The sequence below is a fragment of the Columba livia genome, chromosome 27, assembly GCF_036013475.1.
Source record: "Columba livia isolate bColLiv1 breed racing homer chromosome 27, bColLiv1.pat.W.v2, whole genome shotgun sequence".
NCBI lineage: Eukaryota > Metazoa > Chordata > Aves > Columbiformes > Columbidae > Columba > Columba livia.
Window position 1 is genome coordinate 3,638,888 of NC_088628.1, and position 27,250 is coordinate 3,666,137.

Consider the following 27,250-nt stretch of genomic DNA (forward strand, 5'->3'; position numbering starts at 1 on the left):
GTGTGTGGTGCTGGGTGGTCCCTGCCTGCCCTCGGGCCATTCTCCTCGCACAGAGATTGTTATGATGATGACTGGAGTACCGACTGTAAGGCCTGTGGACGTCTGACTGGGAAACGAGTGGGTTTTTGTAAGAGTGCTCCCTTTTACTATTTTCTGTGCATGGGACAGTGCTTGTTAATCACCCACACGGGTTTCCTGCGGGGGACTGCAGGTTCTGGTGAGTGGGGTGAATTCAGGGCTGCAAGTTGTGCTGAGTGAGATGAATTCGGGGCTGCAGGTTGTGCTGAGTGGGGCAAACTCAGGGCTGCAGGTTCTGGTGAGTGGGGTGAATTCGGGGCAGCAAGTTGTGCTGAGTGGGGCGAATTCAGGACTGCAGGTTCTTTTGAGTGGGGTGAATCCAGTGCAACTGCCATGAACCGGGCAGCAATTTTGCTTTGTGCCCTGCTGGTGAAACCCGACAGAAGAGAACGGGACTTGTGGCACAGCGAACCGCAGAAACTGCTGCGGGCTGGGGGCATCTCTGCTCGGGGGTGGGGGGAGAAACGTGCTTGAACACCAACAAACCCGCTTTTGAGGGTGAGCGGTACCGGTGCTCGGGCTGCGCCTTTAAGCTGTGTATGCAAAGTCCCGTGTGCCGCCCCCCGCCCCTGCAGCGGCTCCCGGGGCCGGAGCGGCCGGTGCCGCCGGGCAGAGCCGGGGAGGCTGCGCTGCCAGAGCCACGGCGGCGGGGCCGGGGAAACGCGCCGGTGGCAGCGGGGAAAGCCGAGCGGGTGAGTTCCTGCGCCCGTTCCCCGCACGGTGTCGGGGGCTCTTGGCTGGGCTGGGAGAACGAACCCCCGCAGGTTCCCGGGAGCTGCACCCGCCACCCGGGGCAGAGCGATCGCTCCGGGGTTCGGGGCTCCGGGGGTTCGGGCGATGCCTCCTCCTCCTCCTCCTCCTCCTCCTCACTTTTCCAGCGGGTTTGCTGCCCGCACTCCGGGATTTCCAAGCAAGTGGGAATTTGAAACTGCTCCTCCCCGCTGAATTTTCCCCTCTGTGCTCGGGGAAATTGCTTCGCTTGTTGCTGGATTTATTGCCTTTGGGGGAAACATCGAATCTTGTATTTAAAGTAATAGATGCAAATAACTTCAGTGCTTCCTTTTCAGTGGCTTACGCCTAAATGATTTTCTTTATGTGATCATCATGAAGTGCGTTTATAGTGTCTTTTCAATTCCATGCGGCTTCCAAAGGATTCCAGGCAGGTTGGGAGCACTTTGCACAAACCAGCTGGTGATGCTAGAGGGGATTTGTTCACGATTGTCAGACCAAAGGAACCACACAAATGGGCTCCCAACTGAATATCTGTGGAGGTTTGTCACTTCTGCCCGTTCTGTCTTGCAGGTTATAGTGTATTTCTGTAGGATATTTGGTTGGTCAGCCTGTCTTCAGCTGTACCGAATGTGCATCTAATGGATGAGCCTGGGTGGAAGGTGATCCCTGGGCTCTCTTTGGAAGTCCTGGTCAAGGAAGAACGTCTTAGTTTATTTAACGCTCTGGAAAACAAACACAGAGAAAGGTCCATGTTATCTAAAAGCTATAACAAATTGTGAAATATTCTAGAAAGAAAGAAGTTCAGGGTTACTTCATCAGAAATAAAAAATGCAGCTTTACCAAAATAAAATAAGCAACACTAAAATAAGCAACATTATCACTGTACAAAATCCGTGAGTGACGCAGCGATGGCTGAGAGCAGTTCAGCCCCTGGCATGGGGTGAATCTTGTCACAACCTCGGTGGCCTTGGAACAGCACCAGCGTTTGAGCTCAGGTGACGTTCCTGCAGCCGGACGGCGCTTTGTCCCCAGGGTGAAGGACGAAGGGGCTGGTGAGAGCTGCTCCGCACCCGCTTGTGCTCCGGCTCAGCAGAGCTGGCTCGGGTCGGATCCCCCGAGCTCTGCCCAGGGACGGTCCTGGGGGGATGTGCCAGGAAAAGCAGCGCAGGATCTGAGCTGAGATCACAGTGGGATCTGAGCAGGATCTAAGCAGGATCTGAGCGGGATCTGAGCAGGATCTGAGCAGGGTCACAGTGGGATCTGAGCGGGATCTGAGCAGTATCTGAGTGGGATTTGAAAAGCATCTGAGCAGGGTCTGAGAGGGATCTGAGTGGGATCTGAGCGAGATCTGAGCAGAATCTGAGTGGGATCTGAGCAGGATCCGAGTGGAATCCAAGTGGGACACGAGTGGGATCTGAGCAGGGTCCGAGTGGAATCCAAGTGGGATACGAGTGGGATCTGAGCAGGATCCGAGTGGGATCCAAGTGGGGTCTGAGCAGCCCGTGTGCGCCGGCATCCCCCAGGCCGTGCCGTGCTGGCCGCCCGTGCTCACCGCCTCAGCTCCGCAGTTCAGCGGGTGCCACGGTCCCGCACCCCCACTCATGGACTCTCATTGCGCAGCCTCTGGGGTCAGTGACACAACTGCCACCGCCCAGGCGTCATGAGCTCCCGGCATCGCTGCTCCTTCACCCCGGCTGCTTTCTCTGTGTTAACTCATCTTTTGACACAGTATTCCTGGCAGGGGGCTGGACTCAGGGTAGCGTGGGGGTTTTGTGCCCGTCAACGTCAATGCCAACCTGCCAAACTGTAGTAACAGCTGAAACTAGACTTAAGCAAAAAAGTAATTTACACTTTGCTTCTAATTTGTGTAAGCTGGTAAGAAAGAATAAAATGTGATTGTCTGCAAAATGAAGACATCTGCTTTAGCCCCTGCTCCTCCAAGAACCTCCAGTCCCACTATGTCACCAGTGCCATTGGGACCGTGCTGGGTCCTTTGCGCTGGATGGGACGCGGTGTCCCAAGGAGGAGGGTGCTGGCACTAAAGGAAATGCCAGGAGCTGAGCGTGTGAGTTTTTCTTGGCCATTCATGAGCTGAAAAGTATCAAATGATATAGTGCTCCTATTGTGAGAAGCCGCTGGACAAAAATGGCACTTCCTTGCTGACTGGGTACTCACGTGTGTATTCAGTATTTACTATCTGTACCCAGTTTTCAAGCCAGCGCAGCTAGGGGGAGGAAGGCAGCTTTAATTTTATTGTGTAATCCGTGGCTAAGAGTTTAAAAAGTAATTGCAGGTACAAATCTGCCCGGTGAGAGCCCGAGGCGGAGCGTCTCAGGGTGGAAATGATGTGAGAGCCTTTGTTACCGGGATAATGGGAGCGGTGGGAGCCCGGCCTGTCTGTCATGTCCCAGCTGAGCCCGCGGAGCTGGCAGGCAGGGAGAGGATCCTCTTACCTGCAAATTGAGAGACATTTGAAGTCCGAGAGGGACAATAAACAAGGCTGCGCAGTGTTGCGGGGCTGCTGAGAGCAGGACTGCGGCTGCACCGGGGCAGCTCCAAGGGAGCTGAGAGCGAGCGGCTGCTTGGGATGGGTCCCAGCAGGGACATGGTTCACCTCTGACAGTGCTGGGGGCTCTTTGCTCATCTACCTCAATAGGAAAGTTTAACAAGGACAAGTGCAGGGTCCTGCAGCTGGGGAGGAACAACCCCCGGCACCAGCACGGGTTGGGGTTGAGCTGCTGGAAAGCAGCTCTGCAGAGAAGGACCTGGGAGTTCTGGGGGACAACAGGGTGACCATGGGTCACCAATGTGCCCTGTGGCCAAGAGGCCAATGGGACCTGGGGTGTATGAGGAAGAGTGTGAGCAGCAGGTCAGGGAGGTTCGTCCTCCCCCTCTGCTCTGCCCTGCTGTGGCCACATCTGCAGAACTGGGACCAGTTCTGGGCTCCCCAGTTTAAGAAGGACAAGGATTGACTGGAGGGAGTCCAGCAGAGAGTGACAAAGATGCCGAGGGGTCTGGAGCATCTTTGTGATGAGGAGACACTGAGAGAGCTGGGGCTGTTGAGCTGGGGAAGAGAAGGTGAGAGGGATCTGATCAATGGATCAATATCTCAGGGTGGGTGTCAGAGGATGGACCAGACTCTGTTCAGTGGTGCCCAACGCCAGGGTGAGGGGCAACGGGCACAGACTGAAACACAGGAGGCTCCATGTGAACATGAGCAGAAACTTGTTTGCTGGGAGGTGCCAGAGCCTGGCCCAGGCTGCCCAGAGCGGGTGTGGAGTCTCCTGCTCTGAGACATTCCAACCCCCTGGAGCCACCTGTGTGATCTGCTCTGTGACCCTGCGGGAGCAGGTGGGGCTGGGGATCTGCAGAGCTCCTGCAACCCAACCAGGCTGGGATGCTGTGATTCTGTGGAAAGTGTCAAATCCTCAGCCCAGGGTCCGCAGCCTCTAAGGTGACAGTGTTTTTTTATACTGGGAAGTCGGGTGTATTCTTCAGATGCAGCACAGCCCCACTAAACGTTAACAACAGCGAGGGGGGGACATGCACAGCTCCACAGGCCCAGTTACAGAAGCTGGAGCTGGGTTAAAGCAAAAGTACTAAAGAAACTCAGCGCTGGGTGGTTCAGGGAACCATTCTGGTGTCAGGAGACGCTTGTGCCACACGAAACAAAAAGGCCACACCAGCCAAACCTGGTGTGACCGTGTCTGCCGAGCGTGTGGGCTTTGTCTTTGCTCAGGAAGGGGCCGGCTGCTCCAGATGGCGTATCGTGGTGTATCGTGGCGTATCGTGGCGTATCAGCATCTCGTTGGGAAATTGAAGGGAGGACACCCCAGGAGGCACCAGTGTTATTCCAGCACTCCCTCCCTTATCCGGCCCCGCTCGGTGCAGCCCCGGGGTGTCCCCGAGCCCCGAGAGGGAACAGGCTCACGGGTCTCGGCCTCTCCAGAGTGACACAACCACCACCCAGCAAACACCACTGGGGATAAACCCACTCCCCATGGAAAATATCCCACCTCCCACCAGTAGCTGCTGCCCCGAGTCGCTGAGCCCCGTTTGCACACAAGCTCACAGCTGTAAGGAAAAAAGATCACAGCGCTTGGCCCTATTTTAACAGAGATATTTGGGGTTTGCTGTTCTCGGCAGAGCTGTTTGCACACCCACATCTCTTCATCTCCTCTGGTCGTGTTTCTGATTTCACTTACTGCACGTGACCATCTTCTGTCTTGCTCCAGATCGTGGTTTGGTGGCACAGATGTGGTTTGTTGTTCTGGCACCTGTGATCATTGAATGGCGAACCCACCAAACAGGGCACACTGGTCTACTTTTTCATGTTGGGCTTTCTCCTTCTAGCCCAAAGTGATTCTGCCTCTGCCGTATTCCTCCTCTGAAGTGCCACAGGTCTTATCTCAGTGATAAAACCCTTAAGTCCTTCACTCACCTTTGACCAGATGCTCGTTACTTCCTGAGGCTGCAGCTGGATTTGCTGTTGTCTGTCCCCAGCAAGTCGCGTGTTTTTCATACCAATGCCGTGTTTCGCAAAGGCGCTGTCTGGTGAGGACTCACAGCTGTGACCTTAGGCCAGGAGGTGGCTTTACAACCCTCAGCAGACACCGTGTTGCTGTGCCGGGAGCCAGACCGCCCTGTTACGGTACCAGCGTAATGTGGGATAAAGCAAATGTTTTATTAACACACGGTTATTCAAATGGTTGCAGCACCTTGGCTGCCCATTATAATTGTTGTGTTGGAGAAAACCATCCAAACATGCTAAAATGTAGAAATGCAGCCCAAAGTCTCCAGGGCTCTGCCAGTTGGGGACGTTTGGTTTTGTCTCATATTCATTATCTGTGAACAAAGTTGACTTTTGAAGACATGGGTACCACTGTTCCTTTCCTGTTTCCTTCCCTGCTTCTTCCCTGCTCACCAGACCATTGGTTTGGCCACGTCCTCGTGGTGGAGGACGGCAGAAGAGCGACAGGAGAAGCTGCAGAAGAGCAGGAGGGACCCTGATGAGTTCAACTCACTTGTACCATCAAAATATCACCCAGCCACAGCCAGTTTTGTCTGTTATTTCTTTTTCTCAGATGCGGTTGTCCTACCTGTAAAGCCCAATGGTATAAGACCACTGGTCAACGTATCTGGACCAGATTTTTGAGCTTATTCAGCGTCCCACGAGAGAGCCGGTGACTCCAAACCTGTTGGAAGGCACAGGACTCATCTGTATGTATCCAGGTCACCAGGACCACTGGAAAATAAATGTTTCTGCCTGTCTCCTCTCAGTCAGAGCTGAATTGTCAAATGGAGATACTGTTTGAACAAACACCGGGCCCAACGTGCCGATCTGTGCCAGGCTCAGTTACCGCTGAAAAAGGATATTTGGAGGTCTGCTAGAAAAAAAAGAGGCATCTTGGACAGCCTCTCCCTCCCTCTCCCCTTCTCTCTGTCTGATGCCTCACAAAGAAGTGACCTTTTAAAATCTCTTATCTGGAGGCTCCTGTTCAAAGAGCTGCTGACGCCTCTTGGAAAAGGCTGAAAAGCTCTTCTGAAACTGCTGCTCCCTGAGTGCTTTCCTCCCTCTTTCTCTTTCATTGCTGGGTGGATTTGCATTAGAAAAGGCTGTTCCTCCACAGGTTCCCTGTTTGCTGAAGTCACAGCCTGATTTATAGTGTCAATAAATTGCTCTTGCAGCCCAGTCACTCACAGCATCTTCTGAACCCGTAGGAAGGGACAAGAAGGAAGGGACAAGACAAGGACAAGAAGGAAGGGACAAGACAAGCTGACAGAATTTGGAACTGAGGAAGGAAATCTGAGTGGGTTTTATGTTCTTGAAGCTGTTGATATCCAGGCAGAGTAAATCTGAGAGGTGAACTTGCCAAGGCTCTCCTGTGACCTGTAAATCTGAAGTTTCCCAGCAGCTCAAGGCTGAGGAGTCCTGGACCTCTGGTGAGAAGGTTGGACTTGATGTGTTTCATCTCCGACCAACCAAACTGTCTTAGATGGACTTTTGGGCACCAGTCTGGAGAGAAGGGCTGTGTGTCTTCTGCCAGCCTGTGTGGAATATTAACCCAGTAATTTCATAGAACACATCTCAGGGCTGCAGGAAACCAGACCCCCTTCTTGTCCCGTTAGGCTTCTTGCAAAAATTAACAAGGCTGAAGTACGGCTGATGGACCAGCTGGGGATAAAGGAGGATATTCCAGGCTGTTTCATTCCTATCGATATCCAGTTGTTGATGTGCAAAAAGAAAACCAAACCAGGAACAGTGTGGTTTGTACTAGCAAGAGTACAGACAGAAAAACAAGATAAATGCCCTATTTTTGGCCCTTTTGAGACCACAGTTGGAGTCCTGTGTCCCGTCTGAGCATCTTCAGCGCACAAAAAGCATCGACGTACTGGAACAAATCTGGCAGAGGCCACTGGGTCTATATGTGATCATGTGAAGGGGTTTTGGTTCCTGTGCAGGTTTGAGCCATTCGAAGGGAAATACTGGAAGCACCAGTGTCAGTGCTGAGCACAGGGAAGGAGAAACTGCTCATCGGGATGGTGTCATAGCTGTAATTAAAGCACAGATTAATTGCTCTGCATCACTATGCACTGGGAGCTCCACTACAGGGAGTTTTGTCACCCACTGGATTTACTGACTGTGATTTGAGATTTCTTTCACAATTCCTGCAAAAATATGGAGTAGCATTGGGCAACGTGTGAAACTTCACCCTGGAATCTGCCCTGTGAACAGCTACAGGGTGAAGTTTATTTCTTAGCCAGTTTTAATCCACAGAACATATACCATGGGGATACAAGTAGCCGAGTGTCAGGATTGCAGCAGCCGAGTCAGAATGGTCCAGTAGAAGCAGCCAAAGCTTCTTGCAGTTTTCAGTCCAATTGCTCTGGTATAGTCAATAGCTGGAGGATCAAGCAGGTCTCTCTCCACAGCTCTCTCCTTGGGCTGCAGAGTTTTGTATTTAAGGCTGAGACTGCAATCTAGTCTTGGTTTTGGCAGGCCTATAGGATTGCTTGGAGATAAATGTACTTTCCAACTTAACTGTTCCCCCTGCTACTGCAGCCCCAGGACTCCTAAAGCATCTGCGAGTGATGCCGGCTGGTTTTAGGATCTTCACTAGGGATGATGTCTGAGGCAGAAAGAACAAGCCAAGGTGCCAAGCCTCGTCCCTGCCAGACTTGTTCAAGTACCTTAGTGCTTTTCATGCACTGAAGGTGTTCAGTACTCCAAATGTGATCTCGAAAGTGCCAAAAATAGGGCATTTATGTTGTTTTTCTGTCTGCACTCTTACTAGTTCGTCATGGGTGTCAGGACCTGCTGCTGAGCACGCCCGGGGCTGCTGCTGAAGAGCAGGTACTGTGTGCTGTCCTGAGCGGACCCCGGGCAGGGCCTGTGGCACTGGGACACTGGGACACTGGTTCAGTGCTCACCCAGAGCTGGTGTCACCAAAAGTGCCCGTGCAGAGCGTGGAGATGGAGGCACCAGGCTGGTTCATGTTCACAAGGGACATGGCCATGCTCAGCAGTGGCCTCCTAGGAAGAAAGGGAAGGGGAACCAGGCAGGGAGAGGCCACCATGGTTGATGTGTTCCAGTCCTATAATCTGGATTTATTAGTAAAATCTCCTGGCGGCAGCCTGAGGCACATTCAGGGGATGCCGTGTGTGTCCATCCTTTCACCTGTGATAATGCACTGGTTGGAGCTCCTGGGGTGACCATAGCTGGCATGTCGCTCTTCATCTCAGTCTGGTTCTTCTCCTCCTCTTCTTTTTAATCGCAGAAGCCACCTGTAGAGCTGCTCAGCAAACATGGAGCAGATGAAGCCGGTGCTGAGCATCCAGAGCAGGGGACCGAGGCCCAGCTGCTGGAAGGTGACGGCGGCTGCCGCCGTGGTGGGCAGCGTGACCGCGCTCTACCTGGGGATCCTGCTGGGTGAGTGTGCAGCCCGGTACCTTCTTTCAGTTTATCTGCTCAAAGAAAAGAGAAATGGTCTGTGCAGGTCACAGTCCTCGTAGCAAGAATCCTCAAAAGCCTTCTGCTGAGGACAAAATGTGGTCAGCTCTCCCCACACACACACAAACTGCAAGGGCTGTAGCCAACTTGTTCTGAATATCAAATTTTGAAGCACTTAAGATTAAGTGTCTCATGACACGTGTGCTCTGTTCCTCCCCTCTAATCTCACCCTGTGACTGCCAAATTTCTTGTTGCTGTGTCTTGCTACTCCAGCGCCTCCTGCCACCAACCATTGCCCGGTTTACTCATAGAATCACAGAATGCCATGAGCAGGAAGGACCCACAGATCATGGAGTCCAACTGCTGTCCCTGCACAGGACACCCCACAGGTCACCCCGTGTGTCTGAGGACGGTGTCCAGTCTCTTCTTGAACACTGTCAGGTTGGGCCGTGACACCTCCCTGGGGAGCCTGTTCAGTGTCCAGCACCTCTGGGGAAGAACCTTTTCCTCATGTCCCACTGCCCCTCCTGGCACATCTCCTGCCGTTCCCTGGGCTCTGTCACTGTCACAGAGCAGAGCTCAGCCTGCCCCTCCTGCTCCTGCTGAGGAACCTGCAGCCCATGAGCTCTGCCCTCAGGCTGCTCTGCTCCAGCTGAACAGACCAGGGACTTCAGCTGCTGCTCATCCGGCTTCCCCTCCAAACCTTCACCAGCTTTGTGTTCCTCCTCTGGACACTCTCCAGGGGGTGACACTGTCTCCTTGCCTCTCCCACCCCCATCCTGCTGCCTCTGGTGTCCCATGGCCAGATGCCACCTCACACCAGCACCCTGGGGTCGACCCCAGCCCGACAGATCTCACCAGTGCCATACAAATTCCTGAGCTGCCTTTGGTGAACAATACACCTTTCCCCAGCCTGTTCCTGCCAGGAAGGGGCCAGTCCGGGAGTGCACTGCCAGGCTGTACCCACGCGTTCATGGATTTTGTCTCAAACTTGAAAAAAATCCACCATTTTCACATTCAAATTAGTTTGGTGCAAAATTCCTCTATTGCACGGCCAAGCGGCACCGCCAAGGCAGCCGGGGTGACCAGGGGCAGTCGAGCTGCTCAGACCAGGGTGGGTTTAAAGGACACGACGAGATCTGTTCCAAAGCAGACAGCGAGCAAAGCTGGGTCCAACCACAGCCCCGAATGTCCGTGTGTCCTTCGTGCCGTGACAGACGCCTTCCCTCCCTTCAGCCTGTCACCCTGCGGCAGAGACCAGCTTCGAGCACACAGTGGAGCTGCGCGGAATCGCGTTCAACAGCAGCTTACAGACCGAGACCTCCGACTACTACAGGGTGCTGACGCCTGCGCTGGAGAGGCTGGTGAGCTCTGCTGGGCTTGGCGGGAAGAGCCTGTGGCGGTTCCGCTGGGTCCGGCTCAACTGTCCTCATTCTGCGGAACGCGGATGCCGAGAGCAGGAGGAGAACAGGGGTTTCTTAAACATCAGCAGAGGGCTGAGCTGCACTTCAGGGGCCGTGTCAGGGCCCTAAGTGATGTTGCAGAGTGGGAAATGTGTGCTCAGGCCTGTTCCTTGCGAAAGAGAGGCGGTAGGAAGGTCTAAAGAAGGGATGTTCTGCCTTGTGCCCCGAGCCAGGGCGGGCAAAGGGCCACACATGAGCTGGACACTGGTGGTCCTGCTGCCTACAGACAAGAGGAAATACTTCAGCCACCTCCAGCTCCCTGCAAAATCCCAGGCATCCTCTAGTCCCATCTCCCCGGGGTCTTCTGGCCAGTGCGTGACCGTCATTCTTTGCTTTGCAGTTCCTGTCCAGTGTCCAGGACTCGCAGCTGGACTGGAGCTGCACCGGTTGCACCATCCTGGGCTACAGGTGAGTGTGGGCAGCTCGTGCTCTGGGAATCCCCGTGAGCTGCACCAAGAGGGTGCGCTCACACCTGCGCTCTTGTTCAAACTGGTACAAACTGCTTTTTGGTCAAGGCTGGAATTCCTTCTGGGATCTCACCAATGTTCTGGGTTCCCCCATTTGGAAATATAGTCAGGAAGGCAGAGGAAAACTGCTTGGTTCAAACAAAGCTGAACTTTGGGCTAAAGAAAAAAATGCAAATGACGATTTCAACCCAGAGCACATCTCCAGAGAAACTTGCACCTTAAATTCTTAAGAATGAGTTTTGCATCTCTTGGGTTCACAAGAGCCTGTCGCTTGCACTGACCATGGAGCCAATGCAGCCATTGATTCTCTACCATCCAGCAGGAACGGAAACTCGAGCGTGATCGTCCGGTTCCGCCTGCGCTTCGCCCCGCGGGACGCGCGGCCGCTGAGCTCAGCGCTGGAGGAGGAGGCGCTGAGGCACGGGCTGGCGGCCACGCTGCGCGACCGGGGCCTGGCCCTGCCCGCCTACGGGACCATCTCCTCGGCTTCGCTTACAGGTGCGTTCCCCTCCCAGGCAGAGCTGGGTGCTCTGTGCCGGTGCTGCTGGCGCCACAGGTCACAGCAGCAAAAAAAAACCCAACACTGCACAAGGGCAAGTGCAGGGTCCTGCAGCTTGGGGAGGAACAACCCCCGGCACCAGCACGGGTTGGGGTTGAGCTGCTGGAAAGCAGCTCTGCAGAGAAGGACCTGGGAGTTCTGGGGGACAACAGGGTGACCATGGGTCACCAATGTGCCCTGTGGCCAAGAGGCCAATGGGACCTGGGGTGCGTGAGGAAGAATGTGAGCAGCAGGTCAGGGAGGTTCATCCTCCCCCTCTGCTCTGCCCTGCTGTGGCCACATCTGCACAACTGGGACCAGTTCTGGGCTCCCCAGTTTAAGAAGGACAAGGAATGACTGGAGGGAGTCCAGCAGAGAGTGACAGAGATGCTGAGGGGTCTGGAGCATCTTTGTGATGAGGAGACACTGAGAGAGCTGGGGCTGTTGAGCTGGGGAAGAGAAGCTGAGAGGGATCTGATCAATGGATCAATATCTCAGGGTGGGTGTCAGAGGATGGAGCAAACTCTGTTCAGTGGTGCCCAACGCCAGGGTGAGGGGCAACGGGCACAGACTGAAACACAGGAGGCTCCATGTGAACATGAGCAGAAACTTGTTTGCTGGGAGGTGCCAGAGCCTGGCCCAGGCTGCCCAGAGCGGGTGTGGAGTCTCCTGCTCTGAGACATTCCAACCCCTGGAGCCACCTGTGTGATCTGCTCTGTGACCCTGCAGGAGCAGGTGGGGCTGGGGATCTGCAGAGATCCTGCAATCCAACCAGGCTGGGGTTCTCTAATTCTGTGAAATCCACAAGCTGTGTCTCGGCCAAACCACCGCAGGGCTGCAGCTCTGGGTGTCCAGTGAAGGCTTCACGCCCAGCAGCAATGTTAGAAATGGAGGTGCTGTCCGGTACCCAAGCAAACCCATGAAAGATGGTCTGCCTGGCTCCCAGGTGGCACCAGGTTCACCAAAGAGCAGCAGAATCATGGCGGAGATCTTGCCAGATCTTGGCGGTTGCTCAATAGGGAGCAGCCTCAGGGACCTGCAGCAACAACAGAGCCCAAAGCATAAATTGCAGCTTCTTTTGTTTTTATTGTAGCACCTGTAACCAGCCTGGGGGAAAACAGATCAAGGTTCAGGAGGTGGACTGCTGGGTTTCTGTACCTTAGGCTGTCCTCAGAGCTGCAGCAGTAATTCCTGCTTAGGTAGATATTTATCATATTTTAACTACTCTCTGACACCACCTGACTCAGAAATTCTCCTTTCCTTCAGCGACCGTGGAGTCGCTTGTGACCACAGATTCCAGATCCAGCACAAATGTGCCTGGAAAACATGCAGGTGTAGTTTCCTCCACAGCTCCCTCTGCAACGATGGACAGAGTCCCTGTGTTTTTGGGAGCCTTGTGCAGCCCAAACAGGTGGTGCACAAACACCCCTTGGCTCTAGTCAACAGCCGGCATTGCTTCAGCCCTGGAACCTCCTCAAAGCTGCAGCTCCTGGGAACTTCTCCCTGCACCCGGGGTCTCCCCAAACACACACAGGGCTGCAGATGTTGCAGGTGTTGCTGCAGATGCTGCTCCCCCGCTGTGCACGGGCACCGCGGAGCAAACCGAGGAAGGGCTGTGGGAAGGAAGCGGCCCAGGAGCTCGGCGCTGGCCGTGGGGCAGGGAAAGCAATGGCCAGGCAGGAGGAGCAGATGAAGCAAAGGCTCTGCCAGCCCTGGCCAGGGAACTGCGCAGTCCACGGGAACACACAGCACCGGGACACCCTCACTAACCCCCTTCCTCCCGCTTTGTCGCAGGTCCCAGTGAGGTTTCTCCCCACAGACCTGGACTGAAATCAGGTAAGACGTAAAGATGAGGCTCTTAGGGACAAGGTTTAGTGCTAGAGTCAGGTTATGGTTGGACTCAATGATCTTAAGGGTGTCTTCCAACCTAAATGATGCTGTGATTCCAGGAGTTCGGCCAGACCCTCTGTCCCGCTCCCGTGGCTGTGCTGTGCAGCCTGACCTGCTGTGGGTACCAGGGGTATTTGTACCCCATCCTGTTCCTGAGCTGGTGCTCCAGGGCCCTGCAGCCCTCTCCCCTGCAAGCTCAGAAAGAGCTGTAGCTCCACTCCTGGCTCTGTCCCGCGGGGACTCGGGCACTGCCCGGGAGCAGAGGGACAAGGACACCGCGGGGCTGTCCCTGGGGATGGCTTCTGGGAGGGCTGCAGAGCACAGGAGTGACTCAAGCCTTGCTGTCCGCAGGGAGCTGCCCCGGAGACATGTTCAACTGCCGCAACAGCCAGTGCGTGTGGAAAGAAAACCCGGAATGCGACGGCCGAAAAGATTGCGCTGATGCCTCTGATGAACGGGGCTGCGGTGAGTCTCCCGCTGCCGGGCTCCTGGACAAGGGGCACAGGCCACAAACCACGGCTGCACACCCTGGCAGGGCTTCTGGGCACCAAAGTGAGCCGAGGACATGGCACAACTTGTCAGGCCAGTGTCTGCATCAGGATGTTGTACCCTAGAAACACCTTGGTCCCACCACCAACTGTAAAGGGTCACGACAAGTCCCCCTTCCCAGTGGGCTGGCATGCGGGGCAAACGCCACATGGCCACGGGCTGCTGGGCACAGGTCACAGGGCAGTGGCTGAGCTAGTGAAACCAGATGAGATATTTCCCTTCAGAATTTCCTGCTTTAGAAGAGTCTCAGGGAGGTCGCTTTGATGGGCCAGTGCTTTGCAGTGCTCTTTTCCGAGCCTGTGGGTTAAACCACAGAATCCCAGAATGTCAGGGGTTGAAGGGCCCTGGAAAGCTCATCCAGTGCAATCCCCCCATGGAGCAGGAACACCCAGATGAGGTTACACAGGAAGGTGTCCAGGCGGGTTGGAATGTCTGCACAGAAGAGATGCCCTGTGACATCCCTGGCAATGTCCTGCTGCTTGCACGAGTGCTGGGATTGCACACGAAGCTGCTTTTCCACTCACCCCATGATCACTTTTCCGGGGTGCAGCGAGCAGGACCCTGATTGTCCGTCTGTCTCCCGTTGCAGACTGCGGGAGCCGCCCCGCCATGCAGACCGCCAGCCGGATCGTCGGAGGCTCCGAGGCCTCGCGAGGGGAGTTCCCCTGGCAAGTCAGCCTGCGAGAGAACAACGAGCACTTCTGCGGTGCCGCCATCCTCACCGAGAAGTGGCTGGTGTCCGCCGCTCACTGCTTTACCGAGTAAGCTCCAGCCACACCAGCTTGCCCCCCTCTTCCCCGTTTCCAAAAGCTGCCGGATCTCCCAGCTCCAGCCCCTGCTGTGCCCCTGCCCCAACACGCCTGGTTTCCCTCCGGGATCTCCTGTTGCAGTGGCTGGGATGGGCAGAGGCAGCACCAGCTCAGCAGCAGCTCTGGTTTGCAGGTGATGCTGCAGCCCTGGTTTGCCCAGCAATGCTGCGGCTCTGGTTTGCAGGTGATGTTGTGGCTCTGGTTTGCCCAGCAATGCTGTGGCTCTGGTTTGCAGGTGATGTTGTGGCTCTGGTTTGCCCAGTAATTCTGTGGCTCTGGTTTGCAGGCAAAAATGCAGCTTGGGTTTGCAGGCGATGCTGTGGCTCTGGCTTGCCCAGCGATGTTGTGGCTCTGGTTTGCAGGTGATGCTGCGGCTCTGGTTCACAGGCAATACTGCAGCTCTGGTATGTCCAGCAATGCTGTGGCTCTGGTTTGCAGGCAATGCAGCAGCTCTGGTATGCCCAGCAATGCTGCGGCTCTGGTTTGCAGGCAATGCTGCAGCTCTGGGCTCACATGGTCCCAACCGTCTCTCCTCCAGGTTTCAGGACCCGGCCATGTGGGCAGCTTACACAGGAACCACCTCCCTCCGCTCAGACAGCGGGGCGGTGAAAATGAGCATCTCACGCATCATCCCGCACCCCTCCTACAACACCGACACGGCTGACTATGATGTGGCCGTGCTGGAGCTGAAGAGACCTGTGACCTTCACCAAGTACATCCAGCCCGTGTGCCTGCCAAGCGCTGGGCATCACTTCCCCACCAGAAAGAAGTGCCTCATCTCCGGCTGGGGCTACCTCAGAGGGGATTTCTGTAAGCACAGCGAGGCAGAGGAGGGAGGTGTGGTGGGGTGTGAGTGGAGCAGGAGGCGTGAGGGAAGGGAACTCAGGTCACAGAACCCCAGAACCCCAGCCTGGTTGGGTTGCAGGATCTCTGCAGATCCCCAGCCCCACCTGCTCCCGCAGGGTCACAGAGCAGATCACACAGGTGGCTCCAGGGGTTGGAATGTCTCAGAGCAGGAGACTCCACACCCGCTCTGGGCAGCCTGGGCCAGGCTCTGGCACCTCCCAGCAAACAAGTTTCTGCTCATGTTCACATGGAGCCTCCTGTGTTTCAGTCTGTGCCCGTTGCCCCTCACCCTGGCGTTGGGCACCACTGAACAGAGTCTGGTCCATCCTCTGACACCCACCCTGAGATATTGATCCCATTGATCAGATCCCTCTCAGCTTCTCCAGCTCAACAGCCCCAGCTCCCTCAGTCTTTCCTCATCACAAAGATGCTCCAGACCCCTCAGCATCTTCATAGCCCTTGCTGGACTCCATCCAGTCATTCCTTGTCCTTCTTAATCTGGGGAGCCCAGAACTGGTCTCAGTACTGTGGATGTGGCCTCATCAGGACAGAGCAGAGGGGGAGGATGAACCTGCTGCTCACACTCTTCCTCGTGCACCCAGGTCATGCTCTGGCCAGGCAGGGTGGCAGTAACATGGGCAGCAGGTCCTGTGCGAGGTTCCCTGCGAGGAGCTCACGGCCACATCTTCTCATTTAGTGGTGAAACCCGAGTTCCTGCAGAAAGCGACGGTGGAGCTGCTGGACCAGACGCTGTGCTCCAGCCTCTACAGCCATGCCCTCACGGACAGGATGATGTGCGCTGGTTACCTGGAGGGGAAAATCGACTCCTGCCAGGTAAGCACTGCCCGGGGAAGCCGGCACATGTCCCCATATGAGTCTGTTCCCTCTCGGTATGCACCAAGCAGCGCTGCCAGAAGCAGCACCTGACACCATGGTCACGGTTCACCCCAAAGTTCAAGGCCACAGACCCAAGCAGGGATCAAGGACTGCAGAAGACCAAAATGAGGACATGTTCTCTAGTGCTCAGAGCAGGGCACTGCTGTGTAAGGGGCTCTTTTGGCTATTTAACTCCTTCACTTCCTGAGCTGTAATCAGGGCAGGTGCTACCAATGTACCTGGCGGGTCCTCAGATCAAAATCCAGATGGCAAAGGTCAGCAGTGGAAACTGAAACATACACAGCAGTTTTTGGTGAACAACTTGGTGTTTTCTTTGCCTCGTCAGCCTTTATCCAGCCTGGCACTGCACGTGGTCAGCTGGAGAAAACCCCGTGTGTGGGGAGAGGGGACTGTGATGTCCATGGTGACCCTGTGGTTTGGCCACAGCCACCAGCTGAGCAAAACCGCCCTTCTCTGGCGGTAGTGGTTCATATTTCTGTACCACCGAGGCTTCGAGGTTGGATGATGAACGTGACCCATCCGGTTATTCACTACTCACCTAGAGCAACCCAGCCCCCAGAAGGCACTGCCAGCTTCACGGACACCTCATGTCCTACATCAGTGACACTCACATGGCTGCACAGTACCAAAGAATTGACCAGGGAACCACAGGCCAAACCAAGAAAACATCATGCAAAGCTTAGCATGGTCCCCCTGGGTTGTGTATCACACAATGAACACCCATCGTCTGGCTGCTTAGTGGCTGCTGGGCTTCACCTTTCAGAGCAGCAGTTTAACAAATGATTAAACCAGGAGAAATGCTTACCCTAGATTTTCTGGAGGATGTCCTTGTGCTCTTCTGGTGTCTCAAAGGCACCAGGATACTGCTAATAGCAGCACAGTGTGCACACAGGAGCAGCCAAGGGCCAGCACAGGAGATGCTTCACTTGTCACTGGGCTGGGCAATAAGCAGAGCTGAGCTGGGGGACATGGGGACACAGAGATGCTGAGGGTGGCCAGGACGAGCTCGGAGTGTCCCCAGGGCGAGCTCACCATGTGGCTTCTCTTGCAGGGTGACTCTGGTGGGCCCCTGGTTTGCCAAGAACCATCTGGCAAGTTCTTCCTGGCGGGAATTGTGAGCTGGGGCATCGGATGCGGTGAAGCCAGGCGGCCCGGGGTCTACACGCGTGTTACCAAACTCAGAGACTGGATCTTGGACGCCATTTCTGCCTCCCCCACCTCCACAATCGACACCGTTCCCCTACCACACTCCAGTGCGAACCGTGACGTGGTCAGCTCTGTGGACCTCAACGCCACCACCACCGGCACCATCCCCACCGCGTCACCAGCCCCAGCTGCCAGCGCACCGGTGACAGCATCAGTACCGCAAGGTACGAGCACCCCCAGGGTGGGCACACTATGGCACGAAGAGGGGCTGACACGGGTCCAAATGTCGTGTTTGTTTCACCATGGAGCTGAAGTGCTAATCACCCAGTCACAAGTGGCAATATCTGGTGGCCCTTGCTCAGCCCAGAGCAGCCTGGCAAAGTGCTGGCTCATGGTCACCCTGCTGTCCCCAGGACCCCCAGGTCCCTTTCCCCTACGCTGCTCTCTAACAGGTCATTCCCAACTTACACTGGAACCTGGGGTTGTTCTGCCCAGATTCAAGACTCTACACTTGCCCTTGTTCTATTTCATTACATTTTCCCTGCCCAGCTCTCCAGCCTGTCCAGGTCTCTGATGGCAGCACAGCTTCCAGTGTCAGCCACTGCTCCCAGCTCGGTGTCACCAGCAAACTTGTGACAGTCACTCTATTCCCTCGTCTAAATCATTGATGAATATATTGTTCGGTTAGAAGCAGCAAAATTCTCTCCTTATCTTCTGCCAGGAATTCTCACAAGTCATGTTTTTGCTTTTGTTCAGCGTGCGGAGGACGACCCGGGTTCTCTAAACCCAGCAGGATTGTGGGAGGAACAGACGCTTCCAGAGGAGAGATCCCCTGGCAAGTCAGCCTGAGAGAAGACTCGAGGCACTTCTGTGGAGCCACGGTGATCGGGGAGCGCTGGCTGCTGTCGGCAGCCCACTGCTTCAACGAGTGAGACGCGACCCGCGCCGAGCTGCCAGCAGACCGCAGCTGCGGAGAGCAACACGAGTTTCTGCTAGAGATTCACAGTAAACGGGTTTTGTGGGGAGGGCAGGATGAGCAGGGAAAGGTTAAAGTAGCCTGGGCAGGGAGCAAGGGCAGCGCTTCTAATGGGTGGAAAAGGAAAGGTGCCACGAGTTTCTGCAAGAAATTTAACCTTAGAAATTGGCTGTAAGATGGGAAATAGAGACCCATGGTCAGCTGGCAGAGGGTGGATGCTCAGTTTGATTTTGAGTAGTTAAACAGCGAGACCCCAAGTCCAGGTTTAGAAATAACCAAGATAAAGAAATGAGTAGCCAGAGGGTGATGTTTGTCAGGAATAAAAACTCCTGAAGCAGAAAGGGTGAGGGACTAACTACGAAGAGTTTCAAAGCAGCTTTATGTGTTAAACAAAGCAATAAAGCAGTGAGTGAAATGCAAGGTGGGCATGTGTGAAGTGAGGCGCATTGCAAAGCAGCAGAGCCACCCGTCTGCACGTGAGCACGGGTCTCCATCGGCTTCTACCTCCAGAAAAGGTCTGAAATACTGTGGATTTTGCCACGAGAACAGCAGTTCTGTGGGCACCGGCAATCAAACAGCAAATCAATAGTAATTATCAGAAAAACAACTGAGATTACCAGTGTGTTGCAGGTAGTTCACAGCACACCGACCTCTCAAACATTGCACGCAGAGCTAGAATAACGTAAAATGGTGAACACAAGGATGTGGATCAGCATCCGAAACAAGCACGACAAAATGGATCAGCCTGGAGCTGGGGGAAGAGACAACGGGGTGGGGAGTGTGTGATAGGGACTATACAGTTACAAAGGGTACAGACAAAGTGTTTAAGAAATGCGTTCTTACTGTTTTACTAAGATATCAAACAACCACCAAGAGCAGGTGGAAAACAAGGAAAAGGAAACAGTTCTTCAGAAATGTCATAGAACTGAATGTTTAAAATTCACACGGGGTTAAAACAAAACAAAACAAACCAACAAACAGCACAACTTGAGAAAAATCCACATAAAACCCCCCAAATCCATCAAAACCTACTGAATATAGAGACAGCATCTGTGTGCCAGAACACTCCTGAAATGACGAATTCCTGGAGGTGAGGGGAGGATTCCTGCAGGTTTACCTGCTCCTCAGGACCCTCCGATCAGTGCCGCCGCTGGACACGGTTCTTTGGGCCTGACCTAGCAGAGCTGCTCTTTGTGCTGGGCTCTGCTTTGCTAAAGTAACGTTTCAAACACTCAGCATTTAAAGTTGTTTGCAATTCCAGCGTCAGAATTTGTGCTCGGGGTGTGTGTGTGAACGTGCGTGTTTAGGATTCTGTATTTTGCAGGACACATTCAGAAGAGATTGAAGCCTACGTGGGAACAACATCACTGAATGGAACAGACGAGAGTGGGGTGAAAGTCAATGTAACCAGAGTGATCCAGCATCCCCTCTACAACCCTATTATGCTGGACTACGACGTGGCTGTGCTGGAGCTGGCGACACCTCTTGTCTTCACCAAACACATCCAGCCCATCTGTCTCCCAACTGCTGCGCAGGAGTTTCCCGTTGGCAAGAAATGCGTCATTTCTGGGTGGGGTCACCTCGAGGAGGGGAACGGTAAGCACTGATGCACTCATAGAGTCATTTCGGTTGGAAAAGACCCTCAGGATCATCAAGTCCAACCATAACGCGCCCCTGTCCCTGCCCCATGTCCTGAGAACCTCCTGTCCGTCTGTCCAGCCCTCCAGGGCTGGTGACTCCAGCACTGCCCTGGGCAGCCTGTTCCAATGCCCCACAGCCCTTTGGGGAAGAAATTGTTCCCAGATCCAACCTCAACCTCCCCTGGCGCAACTTGAGGCCGTTTCCTCTGCTCCTGGCGCTTGTTCCTGGGGAGCAGAGCCCGACCCCCCTGGCTCCAAGCTCCTTTCAGGCAGTTCAGAGATCAGAAGGTCTCCCCTCAGCTCCTGTTCTCCAGCTGAACCCCCAGGTCCCTCAGCTGCTCCATCACACTTGTGCTCCTTCGTTACCAGTTAATTGGTTCTGGAGCAGCAAAGCCTGAGTCTGGGGATCATCCAGCATGGGGATGGTAACGGGGGCAGTCAGGAACTGGCAGAAACACAAGGCTTAGCAAGAATAAGGGCACCTTAAACCACAGTTACTTAGGAGCCACCAGCAGACAAGAAGATGGAGAGAGCAGTCTGGCAGGAACCAGGAGCGACCTGCTGGGCTCCCCGGGTAGTTCTCCCCATTAAGCTCAGCTCAGGGACCTGATCCAGCTCTGCCAGGGCAGTGTCAGCCACAGCAACCACACTCGGTCGCAAAGGTGTTCCAAGCAACTAGAAAATGCAAAGATTGTAGGGAGAAGACCTGGGGGTGGCACGTGTGCTCCCAAAGAGGTCCTGCTGCCCCTCTGACAGGTGACCAGGGGCTGATCTAGATACAACTGCCTTGTTATTTATCAAAATTATGCTTTAAGTCAATCAAACCCAGTTGAAATAGAAATGCTGCTTGAGTAATTTGTTTTGTTGTCTGGGTTTTTTTTGTTGTTGTTTGTTTTTAAATGAAACCTCTAAAAATAACAGTTATGTGAGGTGAATTATATTTCTTACAAATACATTTATTAGGTAACTCATACTCTCTTCTTTTGGCTAGAACAACTTCATATAGCAATTTTTGTTATGCTAAAATCTTTACAGATTAAATGTCCAATCCCTTTATTTTATAGAATTTTTATTCTCTCACATTTTTTCCTGTGTAACTATAAGAACAAAGCTCATAAATTTAGTACATCTAGCCCTTTTCCTCTGACTCCTCTTCCAAAATGCCGTTATCAACAGCACCTGCAGCAGCAGATTCATAGTGCACAAGACAGCTGGCTATATGGAACCTGGAAGGTAGAGGACAGATATCTTTTTGGCAAGAAATAATTCCATAAATAGAGGTTTCGGCTGTCAGGACAACAGAAACTTGCTGCCCATGTGTCCTGTGCATGAGGATGAAACCACCTGGGGTGAGCCAGGAGCCTCAGGGCAGCTCTTACAGGACTCAGCTTCTGGGTGGGACTGCAGCCTGTTTTGCTGCAATACGTGTTGGGTCAGCCTAAAAGCCGATAGTTCCCGCTCCCCTCTGCCATGCTCACCCGTCCCATGGTTTTCACGCAGCCACCAAGCCTGAGATCCTGCAGAAAGCCTCTGTGGGCATCATAGACCAGGAGACCTGCGATTTCCTCTACAACTTCTCCCTCACTGACCAAATGATCTGTGCCGGCTTCCTGGAGGGGAAGGTGGACTCCTGCCAGGTAAGAGTCTGCAGTTTCTCTGCTCTGTGGGTTGCTGCAGAAAGCCGGGCTAACTCTGCTCAGCACATCTTCAGGAAATATTTGCTGAGTTGCTGTGGCCAGGCTGTAAAAACCCAGCCCACTGACCCCTGGAGCTTCAGAAAAGTAAAAAAAGCTCCGTCAAGTTGAGCACGACTTAGACCAATATCCCATTGTCCTGTTGGGCCAGACTGGACTCCTGGATGGAGCCGGTTTCCTCCTGCGGCAGCCAGATGGTGGTAGTTGGTGGTGGTTGTCGTTCAGAGAATCCCAGAGTGTCAGGGGTTGAAGGGCCCTGGGAAGCTCATGCAGTGCAATCCCCCCATGGAGCAGGAACACCCAGATGAGGTTACACAGGAAGGTGTCCAGGCGGGTTGGAATGTCTGCACAGAAGGAGACTCCACAACCCCCTGGGCAGCCTGGGCCAGGCTCTGCCACCCTCACCCCAAACAAGTTTCTTCTCATATTTAAGTGGAACCTCCTGTGTTCCAGTTTGCACCCATTGTCCCTTGTCCTGTCACTGGTTGTCACCAGAAGAGCCTGGCTCCATCCTCCTGACACTCCCCCTTTCCATATTGATCCCCAGGAATGAGTCCCCCCTCAGTGTCCTCTTGTCCAGCTCCAGAGCCCCAGCTCCCTCAGCCTTTCCTCACACGGGAGATGCTCCACTCCCTCCAGCATCTTTGTTGCCCTGCGCTGGGGGAAGGAGCTGTCAGGACCTATTAACTCTCATGACAAATGCCACCTGTACCTGTGGAGCCAGGCTGAGCCACTGACCCCAGGTTCAGCCTCTTTCACACTCGCTGCCCAGCAGCAACAGCCCCACGGGGCTGGAGAACAGAGAGTTTGGGGCAGCTGTGTCCCCCGGTACAGCTGAGGGGCAGCTCCACGCAGCCCTGGCCTGAGCAACCATGGCCTTGCTTCTTCCTCAGGGAGATTCGGGGGGACCCTTGGCCTGCGAGGTGACCCCGGGAGTGTTTTATCTGGCCGGCATCGTGAGCTGGGGAATCGGCTGTGCCCAGCCTATGAATCCCGGCGTGTACTCCAGAATTACCAAACTCAGAGACTGGATCCTGGACACCATCTCGCAGCTGCCCAGTCCTGGCACAGGCATTGTTTCCAGTTCAACCTTCGCTAGAACGTCTGCTGCAGCCACCGTCACCCACCGGTTCAGCACCACAGCTGCCAGTCCAACTGACAGAACCACAACAGCCACCGAAGAACCCTCCACAGCCCTGCAAACCACAGAGCCTGCCAAGCCCACCCAAACCCCAGGTAAAACTGATTACAGATTTATTGACATGTTGGTGGGAGAGCTCCAGCCCCAGCAGAGAAGGTGCTGAGCTCACTCTGGGTTATTCCCTTCCAGTGGTGCCTTGTACCAGCTTCACCTTCAAGTGTTCCAGCAACGTCTGCATTGGAAAAGAAAATCCCGAATGTGACGGCATTGCCGACTGCAGCAACGGCTTTGACGAGCGCAACTGCGGTGAGCGCTGCTTTGCAGCCTTATTCTACATCACCAGCCTCCCCAGTGCAACCACCAACTTCTCATGGGCCACCCTGGGCCTCACATTGTGCACTGGGGCCCTGGGCCAGCCCCTTGTGGCCCAGGTCCTACCTGGTCTGTCAGAGCCTATAAGATAAAGCTGGATGAGCAGGGTCCAAATTTTCTGCCAGGGCACGTGGCCTCCTCTCCTGTGCTATAAACATTAGAACCTGTCTGCCAGCACACGGGCCTCCTGGCCAGTCATTCTGCTGGTGCGAGCTGGCCAGACTGCTCTGCACAACGTGGCAGCCCAGAAGATGCTGTAACGTCCCCTCCTCACGTACCACATCCCTGGAAGCTGTGATCTCTGGTAACAAGTTCCCAAACTTGTTCCCAAATATGCCAGGTCTGCCCAGTCTTATGTCAGATCACAGAATTGTAAAATGTCCTGAGCTGGAAGGACCCACAGGATCACGGAGTCCAACTGCTGTCCCTGCACAGGACACCCCACAGGTCACCCCGTGTGTCTGAGGACGGTGTCCAGTCTCTTCTTGAACACTGTCAGGTTGGGCCGTGACACCTCCCTGGGGAGCCTGTTCAGTGTCCAGCACCTCTGGGGAAGAACCTTTTCCTCATGTCCCACTGACCCTCCCCAGCACATCTCCTGCCGTTCCCTCAAGTCCTATGGGTCAATAAAATCCATCACATCCCACTGGCCCATGTCTGTCTCCTCAGCAGGCCCCACTGTGGGTCGGGCTATGAAAGGAGGGCAGATATCCCTTCCACTTACAGTTAATTAGAACCATGGTGCCTCTTCTTCTGTCCCAGATTGTGGCTTAACGAGTGCTCTGGCCTTCAGCAAGATCGTGGGTGGCAGCGCCGCGGCTCGAGGAGAGTGGCCCTGGCAAGTCAGCCTCTGGCTTCGGCGGAAGGAGCACAAGTGCGGGGCCGTCCTCATCGCCGACCGCTGGCTGCTCTCCGCAGCTCACTGCTTCGATATGTAAGTCTGAGATGGGCTCGTGAAGCCAGGTGGCTCTTGGCTTCACCCTTCCTCCCCATCCAGCGCCGTGGCTGGGATGCTGTGCCCCACGAGGAGCACACGCTCCCTGTTACGGATGGTAAGTGCCAAAACGAATGAGTGGAGCAGAGCATGGGTATGTCCGCGCTGTGATGGAGACGGGTTCCTGGCCTCACAAGGGGTGGCCGTGGTGCATCCCAGTCACACAAGTGGAGGAACAGCCCTCCTTGTGAGGCCACGCTCCTAACAGCCAGGTTTGCTGTCTTTCTGCAGTTACAGTGACCCCAAAATGTGGGTGGCCTTTCTAGGAACACCCTTCCTGAACGGCATCGATGGCAAAACGGAGAAAATATTCCGGATCTACAAGCACCCTTTTTACAACGTCTACAGCCTGGACTACGACGTGGCACTGCTGGAGCTGAACGCGCCCGTCAAGTTCAGCAGCACCATCAGACCCATATGTCTCCCAGACAGTTCACACATCTTCCATGAAGGAGCCAGATGCTTCATCACAGGCTGGGGCTCCACGAAGGAAGGAGGTATGGGCTGAGAGGGCCCCACCACGTCCTTGAGGTTCGGGTTGGACATGAGGAAAAGGTTCTTCCCCAGAGGTGCTGGACACTGAACAGGCTCCCCAGGGAGGTGTCACAGCCCCAACCTGACAGTGTTCAAGAAGAGACTGGACACCGTCCTCAGACACACGGGGTGACCTGTGGGGTGTCCTGTGCAGGGACAGCAGTTGGAACCAATGATCCTGTGGGTCCTTCCAGCTCAGGACATTCTGTGATGGCCACACCACGTGCCCCATCCCCTGTGAGCTCAAATATCATTGATTCCCGCTCCGCTGCCCCAAGCGCTCCCCACACCAGGCTGGACCCTGGAGGCGACACCAGCCTGCGCAAGCCCTGGTGTCACCACAGTCTCCTCCCAGGCCCTGTGCTCCTCCACTCAGTGACACCTCTGCCCTCCTGCAGCCCTCCCAAGCTTTCTCCGTCCCATCACAGTGCTGCACATCCCTTTGCAGCTGCTCCAGCTGTGCTTCCACAGCACACGGACCACCCTGATCCCATTTTATCGGGTCAGCCAAGCAGCCTGACAAACCACACACCGAAGGGACCTTCCTGTGCTTGCTCTGCTGGGGAGAAGCCAGGCCTGGTTCTCCTTCCCAGTGCGGGTCTCTCCCTTTGGCAAGAAACCCCTCTCCTACACACGCTGTTGCTTCTGAGCGGCTCTGCAGCAAACTCACAGCGATACTTGTGTCCTCAGGTCTCATGTCAAAGCATCTGCAAAAAGCAGCAGTGAACGTGATCGCAGACCAGGCCTGCAAGAAGTTCTACCCCGTCCAGATCAGCAGCAGGATGCTGTGTGCCGGCTTCCCGCTCGGCACCGTCGACAGCTGCTCGGTGAGCGTGAGAGCAGCAAACGCTGCGGCTGGGACGGAGCAAACCTGGGCAAAGTCCTCGGGGTGGACGCCCTTACCCTGCCCGTCCACCTGTCCCCACCGGCTGTTACCGTTACCTAAGTCCATAGACATCATTCTGCTCACCCCACCGACCCGTGACAGGTCAGGGAAATGCACAGAGAGGCAACGCCACGGCAGAGACCACCGGCAGCCCCTTTCATTACCCTGTTGTGCCTCCGAACACGCTCTTCCCTGCTCCAGACCCCCAACCTCAGCTTGTGCATCCCAGCACATCACTGGCAGCAGCTCCTGGGGGTGGGAACAGGGCAGCAAACGTTCCCGTGTCCCACACATCTCACAGCTGGGGGCTGGGCCACCTCTTTGCTTGACGTGGGACCTTCTCCTCTCTCCGCAGGGCGATGCGGGCGGACCCCTGGCGTGCCAAGAACCCTCAGGGCGGTGGTTTCTGGCAGGAATCACAAGCTGGGGCTATGGCTGCGCCCGGCCATACTTCCCTGGTGTCTACACCAAAGTCACAGCCGTCCAGGGCTGGATCGCGCAGCACCTCAAGCTCTGAAGCTGAATTTCACCACTCAGGGAAGCCGACGGATGACAGGAGTAATTGCCAGAGGATGCACTAACCCCTCAGCTATTGTACTTTTCTTTTGATGCTGCAAAGGGGTGAAGATGGTCTGCAGGTATTAAGCAAATGCCGGTGTTGTGTCACCCCCTGCAGCTGTGACACCAGGGCATTTGGTAACCGCTTTGCATAGAAAGGTACAATTCTAGACATTTTCTATAAATAAATGAGGCCTGTCCCTTCTTAAGACCTGGCCAAACATCCTACGCATTAAAATGTGGCCTTTCTAGTTGGAGGGGTGCCCGAAAAGACCTGCCAGAGGTTCATGTAGCTTGGCTGAGCTCCGCCTGTGAGCTGTCACCCCAAAGCCAACAGACAGGGGAAGCTCAGCCCAGCCCTTGCAGAAGCCTCAGGCCTCACTGCCTCGATGGAGCCGTTACGTTGTGCGATGGCTTTTGGAACGGGTACACAAGTGTTTCCACTCGGTGCTCAGTGCGTCCCCTGGCTCGCCCTTTGATCACAAGAGCAGTCAGGACTAAACCACTTGGACTTAAGGCTGCATAGACCTCACCTGCGTTACAATCAGAACAGGCTTCTCACACGGCAACCCCCCAGCTCCCTTTGCATAAGGGAACAGGTGATTAAATTGACAAAGAATGAAGGCACAGCCACACAGACAACTGTTCTGGTTAAGCTAGGAGGGAAAAATCCCAAGTGTTGAGCTGGTGGCCCAAGGATCCAGCTCCTTCAGTGGCAAGTCCAGTCCCACTGGCCAGCGTAAAGCACACAGACACCCCTGTTCACGAGAAAAAGCTGCTGCAGAGCTCACGTGTTAAGCCTTAGGCGGACTTAGACATCTTCTCATAGACCCAACCACCAAAACTAAAGAGCAGGTCGTACCCCAACCCCCTTCCTAGCCTTGGGCACTTAAGCTCTGTATTTGGGTGCAGCGAGAGGTCTGTTCTTGCCCAGCCCAGCTGGCACTGAGATCCAGCACCTTCCCAGCTCCAGCAGCACCAAGGTGGCAGACCCGGTTCTGAACCGGGCTGGAACACTTGTGCGACGTTCCCACCGATGAAACAGGACTGCACAAAATTCATACAGCCATAAAGTAAAAAAAGCCCCTA

The 27,250-nt window shown here is 54.8% G+C and overlaps 1 protein-coding gene across 6 annotated transcripts; it reads left to right on the top strand.

Annotated features, from left to right (window-relative positions):
• Window positions 1–26,386, top strand: TMPRSS9 (transmembrane serine protease 9). 6 transcript variants are annotated; one of them, XM_065042321.1, is made up of 21 exons: window positions 640–770; window positions 5,895–6,030; window positions 8,589–8,740; window positions 9,998–10,125; window positions 10,565–10,632; window positions 11,014–11,189; window positions 13,024–13,065; window positions 13,471–13,584; window positions 14,258–14,429; window positions 15,016–15,287; window positions 16,021–16,157; window positions 17,272–17,590; window positions 18,123–18,294; window positions 19,667–19,938; window positions 21,483–21,619; window positions 22,570–22,912; window positions 23,007–23,123; window positions 23,952–24,123; window positions 24,415–24,680; window positions 25,408–25,544; window positions 25,959–26,386. In XM_065042321.1, the coding sequence occupies exons 3-21, from the start codon at window positions 8,617–8,619 to the stop codon at window positions 26,118–26,120; spliced, it is 3,330 nt and encodes a 1,109-aa protein (XP_064898393.1). In that variant the 5' UTR covers window positions 640–770; window positions 5,895–6,030; window positions 8,589–8,616; the 3' UTR covers window positions 26,121–26,386. The 6 variants fall into 6 exon arrangements, 5 of the variants coding, with proteins under 5 accessions (XP_064898391.1, XP_064898392.1, XP_064898390.1 ...); XM_065042319.1 differs by lacking the exons at window positions 640–770; window positions 5,895–6,030 and adding an exon at window positions 1–127 and having other exon boundaries at window positions 11,011–11,189; XM_065042320.1 differs by lacking the exons at window positions 640–770; window positions 5,895–6,030 and adding an exon at window positions 91–217 and having other exon boundaries at window positions 11,011–11,189.
• Window positions 26,387–27,250: the final 864 nt, after the last annotated feature.